The 22,888-nt window shown below is 41.9% G+C and overlaps 1 protein-coding gene across 3 annotated transcripts; it reads right to left on the reverse strand.

Annotated features, from left to right (window-relative positions):
- Nucleotides 1-16,812: 16,812 nt before the first annotated feature.
- LOC120703533 (protein FAR1-RELATED SEQUENCE 5-like) lies at nt 16,813-22,888 on the reverse strand. 3 transcript variants are annotated; one of them, XR_005687063.1, is made up of 6 exons: nt 22,837-22,888; nt 19,626-19,793; nt 18,737-19,238; nt 18,259-18,644; nt 17,703-18,163; nt 16,813-17,529 (listed from the first exon to the last, which is right to left on the reverse strand). XR_005687063.1 is itself a non-coding variant. In XM_039987650.1 (5 exons), exons 3-5 carry the CDS (start codon nt 18,293-18,295, stop codon nt 17,312-17,314), a joined length of 783 nt encoding a protein of 260 aa, XP_039843584.1. In that variant the 5' UTR covers nt 18,296-18,644; nt 18,737-19,238; nt 19,626-20,105; the 3' UTR covers nt 16,813-17,311. The 3 variants fall into 3 exon arrangements, 1 of the variants encoding a protein (XP_039843584.1); XR_005687062.1 differs by having other exon boundaries at nt 16,813-18,163; XM_039987650.1 differs by lacking the exon at nt 22,837-22,888 and having other exon boundaries at nt 16,813-17,596; nt 19,626-20,105.

Genomic DNA, 22,888 nt, shown 5'->3' on the forward strand with positions numbered 1-22,888 from the left:
CCAGACTGCTACAAGTTGACAGGATCATAGGGGGTCACCAAAAGACTGAATTTTAGAGGGTTACATTTCTCCAAAATTTTCAAAATTTTACAGTAGTAAGGAGATTTGTTTTACTACATTTTGTTCCACAGGCTCAACTTATTTTGAAGTAGTTGGCCAGGTCTAAGATTTGGGTTTCCCTTCTATACCTGCTGGTCCGCTTACATCTGATTGCTTTCTAGGATGGAGATCTTATTCTTTGGTAGAAACAAACTCTTCTCAAGACATTCTTGCTCAAGATGCTTTTATTTAATAGTTGGTACTTGTTTTGAGAAAAATGCACACTAGTTCAATGTCATGATGTATGGTGGAGATGCCAATATGTCATGAGATTGATGATACACATTGATAAGTTAGGTGCAGGTGTTTGGTTGTAATGAAGCAACGCACCTAGGTAATATATGTGTGGGGATGCACTGCACAGATAAAATGATCTATGCATTGATGACATGATGCACATGGCATGATGCATTTGTCATGATACTATTGAATGATGAGCGTTTTCCTGGTGTATAACTTCTGATGCACATGGTTTTCATGCATGATGTGGTATATCTATTTGGTAGAATGATCATGCATGTGGGCATGGGGTGCTCAGGTTGTAATGTAGGTTAGCTTTTGGAAGGTTAGGCAAGTACTCTTAATTTTTGTTGAACCAAAATAGAACTCAACAAATCAACACATTATTCAGGTTGCGAGAAAATAGATTGCCACGGAGTCGCTATCACAGACCAAGATACCAGCACGCACCTAGTAGCACAATCGTGTTGCGGTAGCACACACGAGGCCCTAGGTTCCGTCGCGGCACCTTAGGTTAGTGACGAACACCACGACAAGTTAAAAACATAGCAACCCAATTAATGCTCGTGGCAAGAAAGGAAGATGAAGAGCCAGATAATATTCACAATTCCTTCCTAGATGCATATGTGATTTAAATCATGAGAATGTAATAACAATGCATCGGTAGTACTTGGTCTGTGATAGCGACTCCGTTTTGCATGAATGTTGCAGTCATGATTATGCATGATATTCTAGCATTTTTGTGCACCTATTTTTAGTTTTCAAAAGACCCATTTGAGCAAGAAGGGCAATAAGAATTCCTTCAACTCGTCCAAGTAAATTCAGTCATCCCTTGTGTCATTCTTCTTTTTGTTGAGATATTGATAACCAGCATCCTGAGGTTGGAGAACATTGCACTTCAACAATATGGAAGGGTTAACACCAGCAATATGGCCCCTAACATTGGTATGATTCAAAGGATAGATGGGCAGATGAGTAGAACTCGAAAGGCATGGTTAACCGAACGTGCAGGAAGCTGCAGGTTACGAGAAAACTCATAACTCGTGTTCATCAGAATGCCTTGAAATTTTGACAGGAGTTAGATAATTTCATATGCTACAGCTTTGGTAGTCAACTTAGAGGCTAATTCTAAGAGTAAGATGGTCGAAATTGTCCATTACTACACCTATGATTTTCTGAACAGAGTCTCTGTATTTAGGCCATAACTCCTACTATATACATCTAATGAAGTTGAAATTTTGTAGGAATGTAGCTAAGGATGTTTGGAGCAACTTTGGTATTCAACCCCAAGGCTGGAACAATGGTTAAAATGGTCGAAATATTCAGTCTTTGCTTCTCTGTTCTGGCTGTTTTCAGCAGGCCGGGTGATAGTGTTTTCTTCACCAGGGACAATCTACTTGGCATAAAATTCTCAAACTTTTACAGAAGATGCCCAAGGTAGTTAGGAACATTTCATCTAGTCAACACTAAGGCCAGTTCAGAACCTAACAAGGTGATATGCTCAAGGTTTGGAAGTGACGTGAAACCAGCAAACAGATTGTCCAGAGAAAAAGTAATTTGACCATATCTACCAAACCACTTGACAAAGATAATTCAAAATTTTACAGTGAGTTTTTCATCAAGTTACCTACGACTTTCGTGTTGAACGATTTTTCAGATAAGCATCTTAAGGTGGTCAAAAAAATTCAGTTTAGGCAGACTGCTCCGAGTGGACAGATTTGCAGAAGGTTATTATAAATTTAAAAACACTAAGGTGGGAAGCTTCAAAAATTCCCAAATTTTTACAGCAGATTTGAATTTTATAGCTATATTTCATCTTACAGACCAAACTTGATTTGAGGTTATCTTCATCATTTAAAGATTCAAGGAAACCAGAATTCCAGATTTCACAGATTACCTAGACGATCCTTAAGGATGGATTTTTTTAATTTTTTTATTGCGATTTCATTTAAACATTTCTTTGCTGAAGATTTAGGAATGGATGCAGATCCTAATCGTCCTCACCAAGGAAAAGAATTGCCAAGTAACCTTGGTCTTACGCAAATGACTTTGGTGGCATACATATTACGTCTCTCACTATGTAGCTACTCGATATAGCTAGATAGCCTAAAATTCGATTTCGAGTTAGCGTACCTGCAGAAAATTGACAGTATATAAATGAACCTTTCGTGCCAGCACTCACGAAAGCGTTCCCATTCATTACCGATCACTATAGAACCGGCATCCATACAATTACCGCCGTATGGACAACGTTAAGCATACGTTATCGAAATAACGTATTGACTGTGTACCGTCTTTGACGGGGAATTGAATTCCAATTTCGAACCATTACTCCCCATATAATCAACCGAAGTTGGTATATGGGCAGCAGCTCAAGTAGGCCACTGCTTGAGCTCCAGCGTTCGGCTCGCATCACCGACGGGAAGGTCAGACTCCCTCAGCTGACTGAGTAAGCATACCTCCGTGGCGACGATGTAGTTGCAGAATTTAAATTACAGAATTTAAATACTGAAAGATAATGTGCTGGAAGTTAGCCATACAATATAAGCCACCTGATTGTACCCATAAGATTCCCTAGGGCTTTACGTCTAGACTTGTCCTTGGAGATCCTAAACTCTTTCAAAACTTTAGTAGTTTTGAAGTCAAGTTTTAATTTGTTGTTTTGAAAACTGAGGCTGTCATCTCTGGTAGGCTGTCTGCGAGCTCTGATGCCAGCTGTGGCGGAACCACCCAAAACTACTGGGCCCGGGTGCACTGATCTTTGTTGCTAAGCAACTCTGACCCAAATTGGCACTCACCGGTAGTTCCTCGAGTGAAGCCTCGATAAAAGCCACGCTATTCCAGGATCAGCAGACAACACTCACACGAAGGTGAGCCCAGAGATTACAACACAGAACATTTCATACATCTCAGAGTGATTGCAGCGGAAAGGAAATTTATTACAAACCATGTTCAGAGTAGCGAAGTACTACAGAGTTCCATCTACTCAAATTATTCAAGTCTCATTGTTCAGCGGAAGCATTAAAAGATAACTAGCGAAATACGTGACGCATCGACAAAGCCCGTACGAAAGCGTCACTCAGCGGGAGGGTGGTCAGCACCGGCTGAAGGACCATCCCACTCAACAGACCAACCCGGAGGCAAGGTACACGGCCAAGTAAGACTCGCAAACAGATCCTCGAAGTTAGTACCTGAAAAACAGTGCCACAAGCAAGGCTGAGTATACTAATACTCAGCAAGACTGACCCGTCTCCGGATATATCATAGTCCGATAACTAGACATGCAAGGCTTTTTGGTTGGTAGGGTTTGTTTGCCAAAAATGCCGCTAAGTGTTGATCCTTACTTTCAGGTTTTACTTAGCCAAATTCTAGTTGGATTAACCATTCTAAATTTGCAACTAACTCTACACAAACATGGTAGAGCAATCATTTAATCAACCAGCAGTATTATCATCATCATGTTCCACTTGTTACTCTATGTGACCGAAATCATTAAGCAGTCTCATGCCGTGAGAGGCGGACGATTCTGAATCGGATTTCAACCTGGCCAGGGGAACCTAGACCACACGTATGGGAACCAAGTCACCCACACAACATTTCCCCTTTCTTTCCAGTCCGTGGATCCGGAACACCCTCCCCGACTACAGAGCCCGATGTCTCTGCACCCGTACGTCCGGACAAAAATTAAAACCTACTTCTACCAAGAGGGTGCGAGATCGTTCCACTCGCTGGTCCAATCAGGTACTTCAGCTTACCGATTACCATATTTCTCGGCATGTGGCTAGTACTTTCAAACGCTTAATGAAATGAGCCACACACCGCGACCTTAGCCATTTTGCCTACACCAGCGGGGTATCACAACTACACAACCCCGCCCGTTGTCCTTATATTTCAGCAGGAATTAAAGTCAGTAAAATTCCTATATGCTCGCGAGAGGCAGGAAACCCCTCGACTTCTACCGTACCTAATTAGCATGGCAACTAGTCGATAAAAAGATCCGGGTATCAAACATAGGTACCTAGGGATCATGCACCTAAGGTTTTAGATCAACTCCTAGAAAACTTAAATGCAGAAAACAAAATATTACAATACATTAATAAATAGATAGCTGAATGATAATTCGGAAAATAGTGGGATTATGCTCCGGGGCTTGCCTTCTTGGGCACTGTCAGGCAGAAAATCCTCTGGGGTTTGGCCCAGGTCTTGAGGCAAGTTAGCACAATTCAAATTAACCTCCTGATCCACACGAGAGTCCGCGGGCACCAATTCGTAGTCTCCGTCCGCGAGATAAACTGTTTCTATATGCAATGCAAGATTATGAGTTACTCATGGATAATGATTTCTTTCCTTTACGATAAAGTTGAAATCAGCAAAAGTTACTTTAATGACGATTTCAACATTTCAGTTTCATGGGCAGTCATTTATAGAGTAGTAAACATAACTACGTTTTTTCATGAATGAGTGGGGGTTTTGGTTTTCATTTTCAATTTCCACACATAGCATGCTTTCATTATTTCATAACAACAAAACTACTAATGAGCTAGTGATGAAACACTAAAGTAACTCAGATCCAAACTTGAACATTCATGGTATAAATTTCAGCATCTACCATAGAGCAAAAACTATAAACATTCATGCAAACAGATTACTCTAGTTGCTTCACCTTTTTGTACAGAACGTTCAACATGGGTTCTGGTGCTACAAATTTTATGGGAGCAACTTCAAAGCATACACTCAGCACTGAAATTTTTCCAGATTTTATACTCTTATACAGAAGAGGTGATAAAAAAGAATAAAAACAGCAAGCCATTAACAAGGATTAATTCTACAGAAAGGTTTACTAGGGATATGGTTCTCAAATTTTTACCAGAGTCTAATCATGAGCTAAACATACTCCAGAAAAATTATCGAGCTTTATAACCACCAGATAAATTATTTATGCATTTAACTTAACATGATTTAGCATAAATTTCTCAAGGTGCATTTAACCATTACTGCATTTGAAATTTTTATTAAAGATAGAACATACTCTAAACAAGATCATGTCCAAAAATCAAGATCAGTTATGGTGTAGATTACTCAGAACAAAAATAGTAAATCTAGCCCTAAGATGCTAAGCATGATTATTCACCAAAGAAAAACTCAGTAACTGCACCTCAAAATTTTTATACAGGAATAAAGAGCTAAAAATAGACTTCAGAAATAAATATAGATTTTTCTGAGCATAAGAACTATATATGGAGAATTAAGTTGATTAAACAAGCATAAAACATGGTATATAGTAAATTAACTCTAATAAATCTGAAATTTATGGAGTAAAAATATTTAAGTTATACATGTATTCAGTAAAAATTCCAGAGCAAGTTCATGTGCATATTTTCCAGTATTAAATCAAGAAAGCTAGCAATAGATTAGAGAATCTTGATTGTTCCAATATGATAAATGTTTTGGTTGGGTGTAATATTTTTACTGTGATCTTAATATTCTATTAGTGATAACATATCCAAAAATCAAGGTCATTTACTGAGTAGAACTTCATGAACATGCATAAGGTGATTTTCTTATTATTTTTCTCAGATTAAAATAGAAGCAAAATATGAACATGTGAATGTAACAAAAGTTGTAGTTCTTGTTCTAAGGATTCCAGAACAGTTGAGTTTGCATTTTTATGATTTTTCTACGATTTTATATGGAATTTACAAGTTTGCAGCTTTGAAGTTCATGTACATTTTGCAGTTTGACCCCTGAAAGTTTCGTGTCTTTTAACTTGGGATCCCTGGCGGAAGTACAGAACAGGGGAGGGGTAAGGGCGGCCGGATTCCGGCGATGTCCGGCCCCGGCGGCGTGGGCTAGGGTGGGGAAAAGGTAGAGGAGCTCGAGAGCTACCTTTGGGTGGCCGTGGCTCGTCGGGAGAGGGTCTGAGGAGGCGGGTCCGCGGTGAGGGGCGGCCGGCGGTGGGTCTGATCGCCGGTGGCCATGCTCCGGTGAGGGAAGGAGGGAGCGGATGGGTCGTAGAGCTTCAGGAGGGCGATGGGGTTCCATTCCAGGGGTCGGCTTGTGCAGAGGAAGGCCGGGGAGTGGAGTTCGGCGTTGGGCGGATCTCGCCGGCGCCAATGGAAGTTCGGCGATCATTCTAGGCAATTTCGGCGGGCTAGGGCGGAGGGGGATGGGTCAGGGAGCTGCCATATGGGGTGGAGGAGGCCAGGCGCAGCTTGGATTGGAGAATATGGGGGTGGAGGGGGTGGTTCCACGGTGGGCCGAGCTCTGCTCGCCGGCAATGGTCTGGGCGCGCGCGGGGTTGGGGCTCTGCCCTTTTATAGCCGCAGGAGGAGGGGGAGGTCGAGCTGGGGGCGAGTTTGCTGGGGAGGACGGTGCTGGGGGAGGCGCGCACGACCGTGGCAGCTCGGCCGGCCATGGCAGTCGCCGTGGCGAGCTCTTGTGGCGCCAGGGAAGGTGGTTTGGGGCAATACCAGGGGCGCACGAGGTGGTCTGGGCCTGGGGCTCGGCACCTGTCCGCCCAGGTGGCCGGCGCCGGCGTACGGCGTCGCCAGTGGACGGGGTGCAGGGAGGCGGGAGGTTGAAGAACCGGCCAGTGGCAATTTCGTAATTTTCTCGAAGTTCAAAAATTCAGTTATGTAAACTCATATTTTCTCCTCCATCTTGGCCTTAAATGAAAAAGTGTTGAATACCACTTTTGCTCAGTTTTTTGAGATCTACAACTTTCGTGTTATGCACTTTTTCATTCGAGCAATGGTTTGAGAGTTATTTAATTATTTCAAAAACTGCCATTTTAAGGTACTTATCATTTCATGTGAATTTTGGCACTTTTACTCCTAGGCTTCAACTAGGTTTTTGTTTGAAATGACATGGTGAATATGTAGATTCATTTTCCTATGCATAAGTGCATTGGTTTGAAAGTTATTTTTAACTTCCTTATTACTAGAAATTGAACTCTTGTTGATTTAATTTGTTTGAATTAGTAGCTCTTCACAAATCAAAGAATGGTTCCATTAATCATTTCATGTGATGGTTTTCGAGTTTGAATTTGATTTGCAATAAAAGTTTATAGCTCATTATGAAAGGTTTATTTTATTGTCTTGTTACCACACATGTCAAGTCAAGTTTAAAAGGGTACCAATTATTGTTTTTCAAACACATTGCACTCAAACACATGCACACATACATTTACACACAAGTTTGCAAGAACTAGCCATAGGGTTCATATTTAAGTTTTCTTAGCTCATTTGTGTGTGAAATTCTGTTAATTGCCTGGCTTTGGTTAAACTGACACCATAGGTGTCACAGCCTACCCCCCTTAAAAAGAATCTCGTCCCGAGATTCAGGTGAATAAACTAAGTGTGGACAGTGTGTGTGCCTTTGGTTGGTGAAACCAGAAGGTAGACATTATTACCGACTTCGAGTTGCAAAGATTTTCTCCTTTTTATCCAAATAACTCATTTGGCTAGAGTGGTTATCTCTAAGATTTTCTTGTATTATCTTTGGTTGTTATTCTGCCGAATGATCAAGTCTGGTCTAAATATTTAGTGGTCTTCGGTTTGTGACAAACTCGGTGGAGTTTGACACATTTGATCATACGATGCTTTAAATAGTGCCATTTTCAAGCTTGCTTGATAGCTGGTGAGAACTCTGCTAAAAACGGGCATTTGTCTTCATGGTTGTCATAATGAATGATGTAAGATCTTAGCATGTATTTTAAGATTCGGTCCTCTTTTCAGTTTGGCCGTCGGTTCGAGGATGATAAGCTGAACTTCGGATCAGTTTGGTGACAGGAGAAGATTGCAAGGAATTTCCCAAAAAGTGTGCTAGGAGTTGAGCACTATTATTGAATTTAATTGTATGTGGTATGATATGTAGACCACAATGTATTCAAGAGGAATACCGGTACACTTCTTGGTAGTGTGAATAGTGTGTAATTGAAGAAAAGGTGTCAGTTGTCGATAATGATTCATATGGAATCAGGTCTTGGAGAGGTGCTTGGCAAAGCAATCATGAAATCCAGCATTAGCAAAAGTGAGAGTGTAACGGGTATTTATAAGTGGTCTCGGTAAAGCATTATGAGATATATTTAGCGCGAAATTTGCCTATGATCTTGATATATTTGGTTAATACCCAAGTGATTGAAAAACTTTGGAGAGAGAGGACCTGTCAAGAATTGGTTTTCAGAGATCATGATTCATTTTATCCACTATGGAGATTCGAATGATAAAATTATATCCTTATCGTAGTAAAACATTTAGGCTTCTCCATTCTTTAGAAGAGTTTGTGCTTGACGATTTTCTCAGGACAGATTCTGGGTAGTTGATAGAATTGATCATAACTGAGGAATCCAAGGTCCTAAAATTCTCAAATTTTTATGGTAGGTGTCTAAGATAATAGTGATCATTTCCTCTAGTCAACTCCAACTTAGAAACAGAGCTTAAGATAGTCAAATCCTTAAGTGTTTGCAGGAAGGTCGACCCAGATTTCAGACTGAACAGAGGGCTAGTATTTTGGCTATAAGTACCAAATATTATGACTAAAAGTTCTCAAAATTTTACAGTCTCTTCTATACTCAGTTATCAACAACATTCATGTTGAACGTTTTCTCAGGAAAAGCTTTTAAGTGGGTCGAAAAATTCATGTGGCCAGACTGCTACAAGTTGACAGGATCATAGGGGGTCACCAAAAGACTGAATTTTAGAGGGTTACATTTCTCCAAAATTTTCAAAATTTTACAGTAGTAAGGAGATTTGTTTTACTACATTTTGTTCCACAGGCTCAACTTATTTTGAAGTAGTTGGCCAGGTCTAAGATTTGGGTTTCCCTTCTATACCTGCTGGTCCGCTTACATCTGATTGCTTTCTAGGATGGAGATCTTATTCTTTGGTAGAAACAAACTCTTCTCAAGACATTCTTGCTCAAGATGCTTTTATTTAATAGTTGGTACTTGTTTTGAGAAAAATGCACACTAGTTCAATGTCATGATGTATGGTGGAGATGCCAATATGTCATGAGATTGATGATACACATTGATAAGTTAGGTGCAGGTGTTTGGTTGTAATGAAGCAACGCACCTAGGTAATATATGTGTGGGGATGCACTGCACAGATAAAATGATCTATGCATTGATGACATGATGCACATGGCATGATGCATTTGTCATGATACTATTGAATGATGAGCGTTTTCCTGGTGTATAACTTCTGATGCACATGGTTTTCATGCATGATGTGGTATATCTATTTGGTAGAATGATCATGCATGTGGGCATGGGGTGCTCAGGTTGTAATGTAGGTTAGCTTTTGGAAGGTTAGGCAAGTACTCTTAATTTTTGTTGAACCAAAATAGAACTCAACAAATCAACACATTATTCAGGTTGCGAGAAAATAGATTGCCACGGAGTCGCTATCACAGACCAAGATACCAGCACGCACCTAGTAGCACAATCGTGTTGCGGTAGCACACACGAGGCCCTAGGTTCCGTCGCGGCACCTTAGGTTAGTGACGAACACCACGACAAGTTAAAAACATAGCAACCCAATTAATGCTCGTGGCAAGAAAGGAAGATGAAGAGCCAGATAATATTCACAATTCCTTCCTAGATGCATATGTGATTTAAATCATGAGAATGTAATAACAATGCATCGGTAGTACTTGGTCTGTGATAGCGACTCCGTTTTGCATGAATGTTGCAGTCATGATTATGCATGATATTCTAGCATTTTTGTGCACCTATTTTTAGTTTTCAAAAGACCCATTTGAGCAAGAAGGGCAATAAGAATTCCTTCAACTCGTCCAAGTAAATTCAGTCATCCCTTGTGTCATTCTTCTTTTTGTTGAGATATTGATAACCAGCATCCTGAGGTTGGAGAACATTGCACTTCAACAATATGGAAGGGTTAACACCAGCAATATGGCCCCTAACATTGGTATGATTCAAAGGATAGATGGGCAGATGAGTAGAACTCGAAAGGCATGGTTAACCGAACGTGCAGGAAGCTGCAGGTTACGAGAAAACTCATAACTCGTGTTCATCAGAATGCCTTGAAATTTTGACAGGAGTTAGATAATTTCATATGCTATAGCTTTGGTAGTCAACTTAGAGGCTAATTCTAAGAGTAAGATGGTCGAAATTGTCCATTACTACACCTATGATTTTCTGAACAGAGTCTCTGTATTTAGGCCATAACTCCTACTATATACATCTAATGAAGTTGAAATTTTGTAGGAATGTAGCTAAGGATGTTTGGAGCAACTTTGGTATTCAACCCCAAGGCTGGAACAATGGTTAAAATGGTCGAAATATTCAGTCTTTGCTTCTCTGTTCTGGCTGTTTTCAGCAGGCCGGGTGATAGTGTTTTCTTCACCAGGGACAATCTACTTGGCATAAAATTCTCAAACTTTTACAGAAGATGCCCAAGGTAGTTAGGAACATTTCATCTAGTCAACACTAAGGCCAGTTCAGAACCTAACAAGGTGATATGCTCAAGGTTTGGAAGTGACGTGAAACCAGCAAACAGATTGTCCAGAGAAAAAGTAATTTGACCATATCTACCAAACCACTTGACAAAGATAATTCAAAATTTTACAGTGAGTTTTTCATCAAGTTACCTACGACTTTCGTGTTGAACGATTTTTCAGATAAGCATCTTAAGGTGGTCAAAAAAATTCAGTTTAGGCAGACTGCTCCGAGTGGACAGATTTGCAGAAGGTTATTATAAATTTAAAAACACTAAGGTGGGAAGCTTCAAAAATTCTCAAATTTTTACAGCAGATTTGAATTTTATAGCTATATTTCATCTTACAGACCAAACTTGATTTGAGGTTATCTTCATCATTTAAAGATTCAAGGAAACCAGAATTCCAGATTTCACAGATTACCTAGACGATCCTTAAGGATGGATTTTTTTAATTTTTTTATTGCGATTTCATTTAAACATTTCTTTGCTGAAGATTTAGGAATGGATGCAGATCCTAATCGTCCTCACCAAGGAAAAGAATTGCCAAGTAACCTTGGTCTTACGCAAATGACTTTGGTGGCATACATATTACGTCTCTCACTATGTAGCTACTCGATATAGCTAGATAGCCTAAAATTCGATTTCGAGTTAGCGTACCTGCAGAAAATTGACAGTATATAAATGAACCTTTCGTGCCAGCACTCACGAAAGCGTTCCCATTCATTACCGATCACTATAGAACCGGCATCCATACAATTACCGCCGTATGGACAACGTTAAGCATACGTTATCGAAATAACGTATTGACTGTGTACCGTCTTTGACGGGGAATTGAATTCCAATTTCGAACCATTACTCCCCATATAATCAACCGAAGTTGGTATATGGGCAGCAGCTCAAGTAGGCCACTGCTTGAGCTCCAGCGTTCGGCTCGCATCACCGACGGGAAGGTCAGACTCCCTCAGCTGACTGAGTAAGCATACCTCCGTGGCGACGATGTAGTTGCAGAATTTAAATTACAGAATTTAAATACTGAAAGATAATGTGCTGGAAGTTAGCCATACAATATAAGCCACTTGATTGTACCCATAAGATTCCCTAGGGCTTTACGTCTAGACTTGTCCTTGGAGATCCTAAACTCTTTCAAAACTTTAGTAGTTTTGAAGTCAAGTTTTAATTTGTTGTTTTGAAAACCGAGGCTGTCATCTCTGGTAGGCTGTCTGCGAGCTCTGATGCCAGCTGTGGCAGAACCACCCAAAACTACTGGGCCCGGGTGCACTGATCTTTGTTGCTAAGCAACTCTGACCCAAATTGGCACTCACCGGTAGTTCCTCGAGTGAAGCCTCGATAAAAGCCACGCTATTCCAGGATCAGCAGACAACACTCACACGAAGGTGAGCCCAGAGATTACAACACAGAACATTTCATACATCTCAGAGTGATTGCAGCGGAAAGGAAATTTATTACAAACCATGTTCAGAGTAGCGAAGTACTACAGAGTTCCATCTACTCAAATTATTCAAGTCTCATTGTTCAGCGGAAGCATTAAAAGATAACTAGCGAAATACGTGACGCATCGACAAAGCCCGTACGAAAGCGTCACTCAGCGGGAGGGTGGTCAGCACCGGCTGAAGGACCATCCCACTCAACAGACCAACCCGGAGGCAAGGTACACGGCCAAGTAAGACTCGCAAACAGATCCTCGAAGTTAGTACCTGAAAAACAGTGCCACAAGCAAGGCTGAGTATACTAATACTCAGCAAGACTGACCCGTCTCCGGATATATCATAGTCCGATAACTAGACATGCAAGGCTTTTTGGTTGGTAGGGTTTGTTTGCCAAAAATGCCGCTAAGTGTTGATCCTTACTTTCAGGTTTTACTTAGCCAAATTCTAGTTGGATTAACCATTCTAAATTTGCAACTAACTCTACACAAACATGGTAGAGCAATCATTTAATCAACCAGCAGTATTATCATCATCATGTTCCACTTGTTACTCTATGTGACCGAAATCATTAAGCAGTCTCATGCCGTGAGAGGCGGACGATTCTGAATCGGATTTCAACCTGGCCAGGGGAACCTAGACCACACGTATGGGAACCAAGTCACCCACACAACATTTCCCCTTTCTTTCCAGTCCGTGGATCCGGAACACCCTCCCCGACTACAGAGCCCGATGTCTCTGCACCCGTACGTCCGGACAAAAATTAAAACCTACTTCTACCAAGAGGGTGCGAGATCGTTCCACTCGCTGGTCCAATCAGGTACTTCAGCTTACCGATTACCATATTTCTCGGCATGTGGCTAGTACTTTCAAACGCTTAATGAAATGAGCCACACACCGCGACCTTAGCCATTTTGCCTACACCAGCGGGGTATCACAACTACACAACCCCGCCCGTTGTCCTTATATTTCAGCAGGAATTAAAGTCAGTAAAATTCCTATATGCTCGCGAGAGGCAGGAAACCCCTCGACTTCTACCGTACCTAATTAGCATGGCAACTAGTCGATAAAAAGATCCGGGTATCAAACATAGGTACCTAGGGATCATGCACCTAAGGTTTTAGATCAACTCCTAGAAAACTTAAATGCAGAAAACAAAATATTACAATACATTAATAAATAGATAGCTGAATGATAATTCGGAAAATAGTGGGATTATGCTCCGGGGCTTGCCTTCTTGGGCACTGTCAGGCAGAAAATCCTCTGGGGTTTGGCCCAGGTCTTGAGGCAAGTTAGCACAATTCAGATTAACCTCCTGATCCACACGAGAGTCCGCGGGCACCAATTCGTAGTCTCCGTCCGCGAGATAAACTGTTTCTATATGCAATGCAAGATTATGAGTTACTCATGGATAATGATTTCTTTCCTTTACGATAAAGTTGAAATCAGCAAAAGTTACTTTAATGACGATTTCAACATTTTAGTTTCATGGGCAGTCATTTATAGAGTAGTAAACATAACTACGTTTCTTCATGAATGAGTGGGGGTTTTGGTTTTCATTTTCAATTTCCACACATAGCATGCTTTCATTATTTCATAACAACAAAACTACTAATGAGCTAGTGATGAAACACTAAAGTAACTCAGATCCAAACTTGAACATTCATGGTATAAATTTCAGCATCTACCATAGAGCAAAAACTATAAACATTCATGCAAACAGATTACTCTAGTTGCTTCACCTTTTTGTACAGAATGTTCAACATGGGTTCTGGTGCTACAAATTTTATGGGAGCAACTTCAAAGCATACACTCAGCACTGAAATTTTTCCAGATTTTATACTCTTATACAGAAGAGGTGATAAAAAAGAATAAAAACAGCAAGCCATTAACAAGGATTAATTCTACAGAAAGGTTTACTAGGGATATGGTTCTCAAATTTTTACCAGAGTCTAATCATGAGCTAAACATACTCCAGAAAAATTATCGAGCTTTATAACCACCAGATAAATTATTTATGCATTTAACTTAACATGATTTAGCATAAATTTCTCAAGGTGCATTTAACCATTACTGCATTTGAAATTTTTATTAAAGATAGAACATACTCTAAAAAAGATCATGTCCAAAAATCAAGATCAGTTATGGTGTAGATTACTCAGAACAAAAATAGTAAATCTAGCCCTAAGATGCTAAGCATGATTATTCACCAAAGCAAAACTCAGTAACTGCACCTCAAAATTTTTATACAGGAATACAGAGCTAAAAAGAGACTTCAGAAATAAATATAGATTTTTCTGAGCATAAGAACTATATATGGAGAATTAAGTTGATTAAACAAGCATAAAACATGGTATATAGTAAATTAACTCTAATAAATCTGAAATTTATGGAGTAAAAAGATTTAAGTTATACATGTATGCAGTAAAAATTCCAGAGCAAGTTCATGTGCATATTTTCCAGTATTAAATCAAGAAAGCTAGCAACAGATTAGAGAATCTTGATTGTTCCAATATGATAAATGTTTTGGTTGGGTGTAATATTTTTACTGTGATCTTAATATTCTATTAGTGATAACATATCCAAAAATCAAGGTCATTTACTGAGTAGAACTTCATGAACATGCATAAGGTGATTTTCTTATTATTTTTCTCAGATTAAAATAGAAGCAAAATATGAACATGTGAATGTAACAAAAGTTGTAGTTCTTGTTCTAAGGATTCCAGAACAGTTGAGTTTGCATTTTTATGATTTTTCTACGATTTTATATGGAATTTACAAGTTTGCAGCTTTGAAGTTCATGTACATTTTGCAGTTTGACCCCTGAAAGTTTCGTGTCTTTTAACTTGGGATCCCTGGCGGAAGTACAGAACAGGGGAGGGGTAAGGGCGGCCGGATTCCGGCGATGTCCGGCCCCGGCGGCGTGGGCTAGGGTGGGGAAAAGGTAGAGGAGCTCGAGAGCTACCTTTGGGTGGCCGTGGCTCGTCGGGAGAGGGTCTGAGGAGGCGGGTCCGCGGTGAGGGGCGGCCGGCGGTGGGTCTGATCGCCGGTGGCCATGCTCCGGTGAGGGAAGGAGGGAGCGGATGGGTCGTAGAGCTTCAGGAGGGCGATGGGGTTCCATTCCAGGGGTCGGCTTGTGCAGAGGAAGGCCGGGGAGTGGAGTTCGGCGTTGGGCGGATCTCGCCGGCGCCAATGGAAGTTCGGCGATCGTTCTAGGCAATTTCGGCGGGCTAGGGCGGAGGGGGATGGGTCAGGGAGCTGCCATATGGGGTGGAGGAGGCCGGGTGCAGCTTGGATTGGAGAATATGGGGGTGGAGGGGGTGGTTCCACGGTGGGCCGAGCTCTGCTCGCCGGCAATGGTCTGGGCGCGCGCGGGGTTGGGGCTCTGCCCTTTTATAGCCGCAGGAGGAGGGGGAGGTCGAGCTGGGGGCGAGTTTGCTGGGGAGGACGGTGCTGGGGGAGGCGCGCACGGCCGTGGCAGCTCGGCCGGCCATGGCAGTCGCCGTGGCGAGCTCTTGTGGCGCCAGGGAAGGTGGTTTGGGGCAATACCAGGGGCGCACGAGGTGGTCTGGGCCTGGGGCTCGGCACCTGTCCGCCCAGGTGGCCGGCGCCGGCGTACGGCGTCACCAGTGGACGGGGTGCAGGGAGGCGGGAGGTTGAAGAACCGGCCAGTGGCAATTTCGTAATTTTCTCGAAGTTCAAAAATCCAGTTATGTAAACTTAAATTTTCTCCTCCATATTGGCCTTAAATGAAAAAGTGTTGAATACCACTTTTGCTCAGTTTTTCGAGATCTACAACTTTTGTGTTATGCACTTTTTCATTCGAGCAATGGTTTGAGAGTTATTTAATTATTTCAAAAACTGCCATTTCAAGGTACTTATCATTTCATGTGAATTTTGGCACTTTTACTCCTAAGCTTCAACTAGGTTTTTGTTTGAAATGACATGGTGAATATGTAGATTCATTTTCCTATACTTTTACTTCCTTATTACTAGAAATTGAACTCTTGTTGATTTAATTTGTTTGAATTAGTAGCTCTTCACAAATCAAAGAATGGTTCCATTAATCATTTCATGTGATGGTTTTCCGGTTTGAATTTGATTTGCAATAAAAGTTTATAGCTCATTATGAAAGGTTTATTTTATTGTCTTGTTACCACACATGTCAAGTCAAGTTTAAAAGGGTACCAATTATTGTTTTTCAAACACATTGCACTCAAACACATACACACATACATTTACACACAAGTTTGCAAGAACTAGCCATAGGGTTCATATTTAAGTTTTCTTAGCTCATTTGTGTGTGAAATTCTGTTAATTGCCTGGCTTTGGTTAAACTGACACCATAGGTGTCACAGTCGTCCTCTCTTCCGTCCCATCAAGCCGCGCATCCCCTTGCTTGCTTGCTTTTCTGCATTGTCTGGGTTTAGTTTGCATCCAGTAATATAGTGTCCCTTGCCTCCACAGTAGCTACAAACACGGATGCCTTGTGTTGTACCTTCATCTGTGCCCCATGCTTCCTACCCTTTGTTCTAACCTCTTTCGGCGTATAATCTGAGATTTGTGAATCATTTGCAATCTGGGGTGCTCTAGAGCCCTCTCTAGTTTCATTTTCCACATTTTGGTAATTCTCATGTTCCACCACTCGAGATGATCCAGAATCTCCTAGAATAGCCTCAGCCCATGTAGCTAATGCAGCTAGATCATCACATACTCTATCAAATCCTGTAGCTGACCTACAGCACGCCCTCACTGTAGCCATTGCGAGTTCTACTAGCTTTGTTGTTATGGATTGCTCAGTTGTGTAGTTTGGACCCATAGTTACTATGTCATGCCTATCCCACATAACGAAGAACCTTGCATCCCTACTATATCTCTTCAGCACATATTTTGCAGGTATACTAGTAATTTGTAGATGCGTGAACGCTTTCAACAGATGGGGACAGAACATGCCTGAAATAGACAACATTGACTTCCATCACTAACCAGTAATAAAACAAACTGTAAATTGATAATTGTGCTCTAGCCTATTCATGTGTTCCTTCCTGACAATGATTTAACATGTAACTAAGTATAATTTTTTTTACATATGTGTTCCCATGTCTTGCACTCACACGTATATTCACCTGCGTTCACATCGGCTTCCACTTTGAAAGAATGCTGAAACCACGAATATGCCTTGGATTGATTAGTGTGGGTTACCAGGTAACTGTTTGCCTTGCCTTCCTCGGGATCAATACGAAATGCAGTACTATATATGTATGTTTCCCGGTACTTCTTGAACACTGCACGGGTATATACCTGGCTCAATTGTTTATCGAATGGTTGCAATGTCACTCTAAAGTTCTCTGCCTATTTCATTAGCAACAATTAATGACCAGTTACCGCATTTCTAAAAGGTACCTCATAAACTAACTTCTAAAAAGAAGTTTATATGCTGGACCAAAGGTTTCAGTACCTGTGAACAATGTGTTTCACCAGCTGAGACATGATTCATGTGTTGAATGAAATCGAGCATCCTGCGAGCAAATTTACTCATGCATGTCTTCCTCGTTGCAAAACCCCTTTTTTTGACTGCCTTGTTCACACTCTCGCTCCTTTGTGTTGATGTCATCCTCCCACAGTACAGAGGCTTCAAATAGGCTGAAACCCACAGATGCCTGGACTCCCAAATGCCCTTTATAGCATCATTCTCTCTTGTCCCATACTCTGTTAGCAGCGCACTCCATGCCGCCTCAAACTCTATAGGTGTTAGTGGGTGATTTATCACTGTCAGGAGCTTGATCTTCAGACCTTCATGCTCCTTGAACAGCTTCTTTAGCTCATCTCTGTATTTCTTAAGCATGTGCCATTGGCATAGCCTGTGTTGCGTATTTGGAAACACCCTTGGTATTGCAGCAGCCATAGAGCTGTCCTGTTCTGAGCCACAAAGTTGATCACAGAGTTAGTAAAAACTTTATGTATATAGTTGATGACATGTCATTACGACAAAACCATTGTTTTATTGTTCTCACCAGTAAGTATGCATTGTGGGTCCTCACTCCCTGACATGCAGTTCTTGAATGCTTTAAACAGCCACTCGAATGTGTCAGCTTTCTCGTCGTGCAGAAGTGCTTGGCCAAACACTACATTCTAAAGTTGATGGTTTGAGCCGACAAACATAGCTAGAGGCATGCTATACATATTTGTGCGATAAGTGGTGTCAAACATAACCACGTCACCAAAATCCTTGTATTCTGCCTGCTTGTTTGCATGACTCCAAAATACATTTTTTATCACATTATTTTCATCCACTTGCACCTCCTCGTAGAAGTATGGATTTTAGGCCTTCATCTCCTTGAAGAATTCCATCAGCTTTGGTATGTCATTCTCCCTCTCCGACCTTGCAGATGCAGCCCTCCTATAAAATGTGGAGAATGTGTTACTGCAATTTTCAATTCTAAAATAATTACTATATCATTATGCACTCAAGATATTTATTATATACATTACCTGTTTTTCAGGTCCCTCTCAGTGAATGTGAAGTTCTGGACACCACCATACATATCTGATAAATAATTGACTGTGGTATTGTGGGATGCATCAGCATGTTGCATCTTGTCAACAATTCCCATGATCACCGGATCCTTGTTCTTATGTGCATTCATGAACTGTGTGTTAGTCGCGGTGATGGATGCAATGGGTGGGAGTGATCCAACCTTATCCTCTCAAAGAACCAATATCCCTTTTTAGTGTTCTTCTTAGCCTTCACAAATGCCTTGCATTCACACCTCATTGACATCTTCTCACGTGTCCTCTCTTCATCAGGCTTATAGAATTCCCAATGGCCCTGTTTATTGCATGAAAACTCTGCAACAGTCTTTCTATTACTCCTTGTCTTCCGTACATCAAACCCCGCTTTGCCCGCATAGTAGTAGTAGAACTTCTAAGCTTCAGCACTGCTCTCGAAACGAAGATCTTCATTTGGGACAACTTCGGCACGCAACAGGGGATCCTGCAAGGATGGTCACACAATTAGATTGACGCACATTTTAGATTAGTATGGTTTATGAACCTTAAATCCTGACGTAAATCAGCTTGGTGAGGCCTGTCCAAATTTCGGATAAATGAACCATGCCTACTGAATGCCTATAGAGATAGAAACGTAATGCAAAAAAAAAAAGTAAATCACCTATGCCATCTGGTATTATGGATTATTACAGAGATCAGGAATCCAAAAATAAATCTGAAACCTACAACCTAATCAACCTGGTACCTTCATCATTTGCAGCCGACATAAACAAAATTAAATTGAATCAAACTAATCAACGTAAGTTACTATAGTATAATATTGTTGCAAGAGTCAATACTAAGCTAAATCAATTGGTTGGAGAAAACTTACATGCATGTACGTCTTATATGGATCAGGAGTCATCATCATCGACGGTGATACGGCTTGTGGAAATGTCCCGGCTGACAACTTGGTCGGAGTCCCAAGAGATTGACAGGATGTGCCCTGCCCGATCGAGCCAAACTCCGTTGCATGTCATCAGCCTTGGGGTTACGACATCTGCAAGGCAGGGGGACGCAACATCACCATGCATCATCTGCGACGCCTGCGGAGCCGACGGCGAGACCTCCATGGTCTCCTGAGAGAGCGCCATTGGTGCAGGAGCACTTGCTGATGCAGGTTGTACTACGGCGGACGTGCCGTTGACGACAACCATTGAAGCTCCTTAAGGTGCACTAGAATCGAACGAAAGTGCTGGCTCAGTAGCCTGCATCTTGGAAGCTTTCAATCTGATTTTTTACTACTACAGAAGCTAAAAACACGGGAGGAATTGGTAACGCAATTAGAGAGCATGGACTACGCAGGTAGTTAAAGGCTCATGAATATGCTAATTACTACCAGGCCGTCAATGATCATCCCGCTCGGCTCGCTGGACGCTCGGCTCACATGACACATGCGTGGCTCGCGCTACTCGCATAAAGGAATCCTGGACGCTCGGCTCGTGGGTGTTAGTGACCGTGGGCATTACGATGGTAAATCACAGCACGCCATGTGGACTGGCCACAGAATAGCTATTTTGTAACCGGCTATAGAATATACCTTCCGTGTGTGTATATATATATAGGACACCACTATTCAGTATCCTGGGTATGGAATAATATTTCATACCCGAGCGCACCCACCATCGCGCCTCCGTCCCGAGGCCCGCGCCGGGTTTTTTCCATGCGAGCGCGCCCGGTTTTTCCCACGCGATCAATTTTCCCCACGCATGCACATCTCATCCTGGAACTGCTGGCGCCAGACTCTGCGATCTTGCCGATTCCACCTGGAGACAAAGCAGCAGGATACACTCCAGCAGGCGGTTTCCAGTGCCCGTACTGCCACGTTGCGTAACCAGATGGATCTGGCAAAAGGCACTATGTGTACTTTTTGTTTGACGCAAAGACGTGTTTGAGCGGAGCTACTGCTAGTGACATTTTTTACTCGCTGTTTTACCAAACATTGACATTTTTTTCCAGGCAACTTAGCATTGAAGGTAGTGAAAAGTCCCATCTCTCCTTCATGCCAGCTTAACACATATTTCCAATTTGAATACTCACTCGTAGTGTAAAGCTAGCATTTTGAAATGTAATTACGATAACTTTACAGCAACTGGTTCATCTCTGTAACGAACATGGCACCATTTATGCCATTTCGAGTGATTTTGGTGATCGAATGACAACGCAATCAATGGGACTAATAGTATTGTTAAGTGAACATTTCTAGATCCCAGGGATGAAGTAAAAAGGCAATGCAAAGCAAAACACGAAGAAAAGAACTCAAAGAAACGCTGAATTGGACGAGTTCTGCAGAAATCAGTAGCACCAGAAGAACCGATGCCTAAGCATCGGTGCATCCAATGGTTGTCGGAAGATCCGACGCCTTGGTGTTTGATGCAAGTCTGAGCGTATCTGAAGCTCAAGTGAAGATCATGTGAGGCACCGGTTGAACCGACGGCATCATGACAGGCATAGGTGCATTGGGCATACTATGTTCCAGAGACGATGCCAAGTGCCCAGGAGAAGATCCTTCAGCACCGGTTGAACCGGTGATGCATCGGAGTTAAGCACCGGTATAATGACGTTAGCAGGACAGAAAGAGTCCAACGGCTAGTTGAGGGCTGTGAGTGACCGGTTGAACCGACGCCATGTCATCGGTTAAACCGGTGGGGTTGCAGACAGTGCGTCAGAAGCTCAACGACTACTTCGGGTCTGAGAGTGACCGGATGAACCGACGCTACCCCAGTCAGAGGCATTGGTTCATCCGATGGTACGCAGATTTTTACTGACTGTTGGAGCAACGGCTCCATGACTTGGAGGCCTATATATATGGCATCCCCCGACCATTTGAAGTTTGCTGGAGTTGCTGAACATCCCACACACACACCCAAGAACATCTCCAAGCCATCCAAGAGCATAAAGATCAAATCCTTAGGTTTTAGCACTAGCTTTGTAAAGTGTGAGTGCTAGATTAGCTCTTGAGTGAGTGAACAAGCAAGGTTGAGATCCTTGTGGCTGGTTCTAGAGTGAACCACACTTTACGACCCTCCGGCTTGGTGTGGAGCGGCGTCGATGATATTGTGCGGGGGACGGAGACCCCTCCTTCGTGGGCAATCTCCCTTAGTGAAGATCGGGATCAAGGTGACCGTGATTATATTCACGGAAGAGACTTGATTGCCGGAAAGCGATACTCTTCGTGAGTGCTTTAACAACGTGGACGTAGGGGCGCCTTTGTGGCAATCCAAACCACGGGATAAATCCTCGTGTCGAGAGTTCACTTCCTCTCATCTCTCCATTTAACCTTCCGCATTTCATATTGCAACTTGTGTGCCTTTACTTTCTTAGTATAGTATCTTGCTAGGATTGGTTATAGGTTGCAAAACTATTTTGGGATGAGAATTTCACACTAAGGTGAACCGTAGTTGCACATCTAGATAGCTTGATCTAGTTTAAGTTTTGTGCAAACTAGTTGGAGCCATAGGTTAAGGTTTTAATAGTGCCTAATTCACCCTCTTCCCCTGTTATGCTAGAGCACCAGATCGCTTTTAATTAGTATCAGAGCCGGGACTCACTTCTCTCACAAAAGAAGCCAATTCCATTGGCAAATTTGTGTTTACCGGCTCATTAGATCGGTAGGCTTCACCGCCTAGTGAGTTAGCTCTTAGGGGGAAAGGATGGATTCTTTTAGACACGCTCCACGGTTCGACAGCACGGGCTTCCAACGTTGGAAGGTCAAGATGCAAGCCCATCTCCAAGCAACGGGATTAAACGTTTGGAGAGTTGTGAGTGAAGGTTTAAAAAATAATAGTCAACAAGAGAAGCAATATGATGTCACCGCTAAATGCATAATCTTGTCTTCTCTTAGTGATAATGTGTTCAACCGGGTTTATTCTTGTGAAAATGCTAAAATGCTATGGAAGACTATCATTGAGAACCATGAGGGCACGGAGGATGTACCCAAAGAAAGATATTATGTTCTCATTGATAAGCTTAATAGTTTTAAGCAACTTGATGAGATATGGGCATAGTATTCTAGAATTTTTTTTATAGATAACTATAATTACCTTGGGACAACTCAGTCTTGTCCTAGTGGGAAAAAATTGATAACAGACTTGT

This window comes from Panicum virgatum, chromosome 4K, assembly GCF_016808335.1.
Source record: "Panicum virgatum strain AP13 chromosome 4K, P.virgatum_v5, whole genome shotgun sequence".
NCBI lineage: Eukaryota > Viridiplantae > Streptophyta > Magnoliopsida > Poales > Poaceae > Panicum > Panicum virgatum.

Excerpts from the sequence above, each read along its gene's own strand:
- LOC120703533 (XM_039987650.1), bottom strand. The coding sequence starts at position 18,295 with ATGTCAGGGAGTGAGGACCCACAATGCATACTTACTG. Across the intron at positions 18,164-18,258 it reads CCCACAATGCATACTTACTG|AACAGGACAGCTCTATGGCT; the intron begins GTGAGAACAATA and ends TTTGTGGCTCAG. Across the intron at positions 17,597-17,702 it reads GTGAAACACATTGTTCACAG|GCAGAGAACTTTAGAGTGAC; the intron begins GTACTGAAACCT and ends CTAATGAAATAG.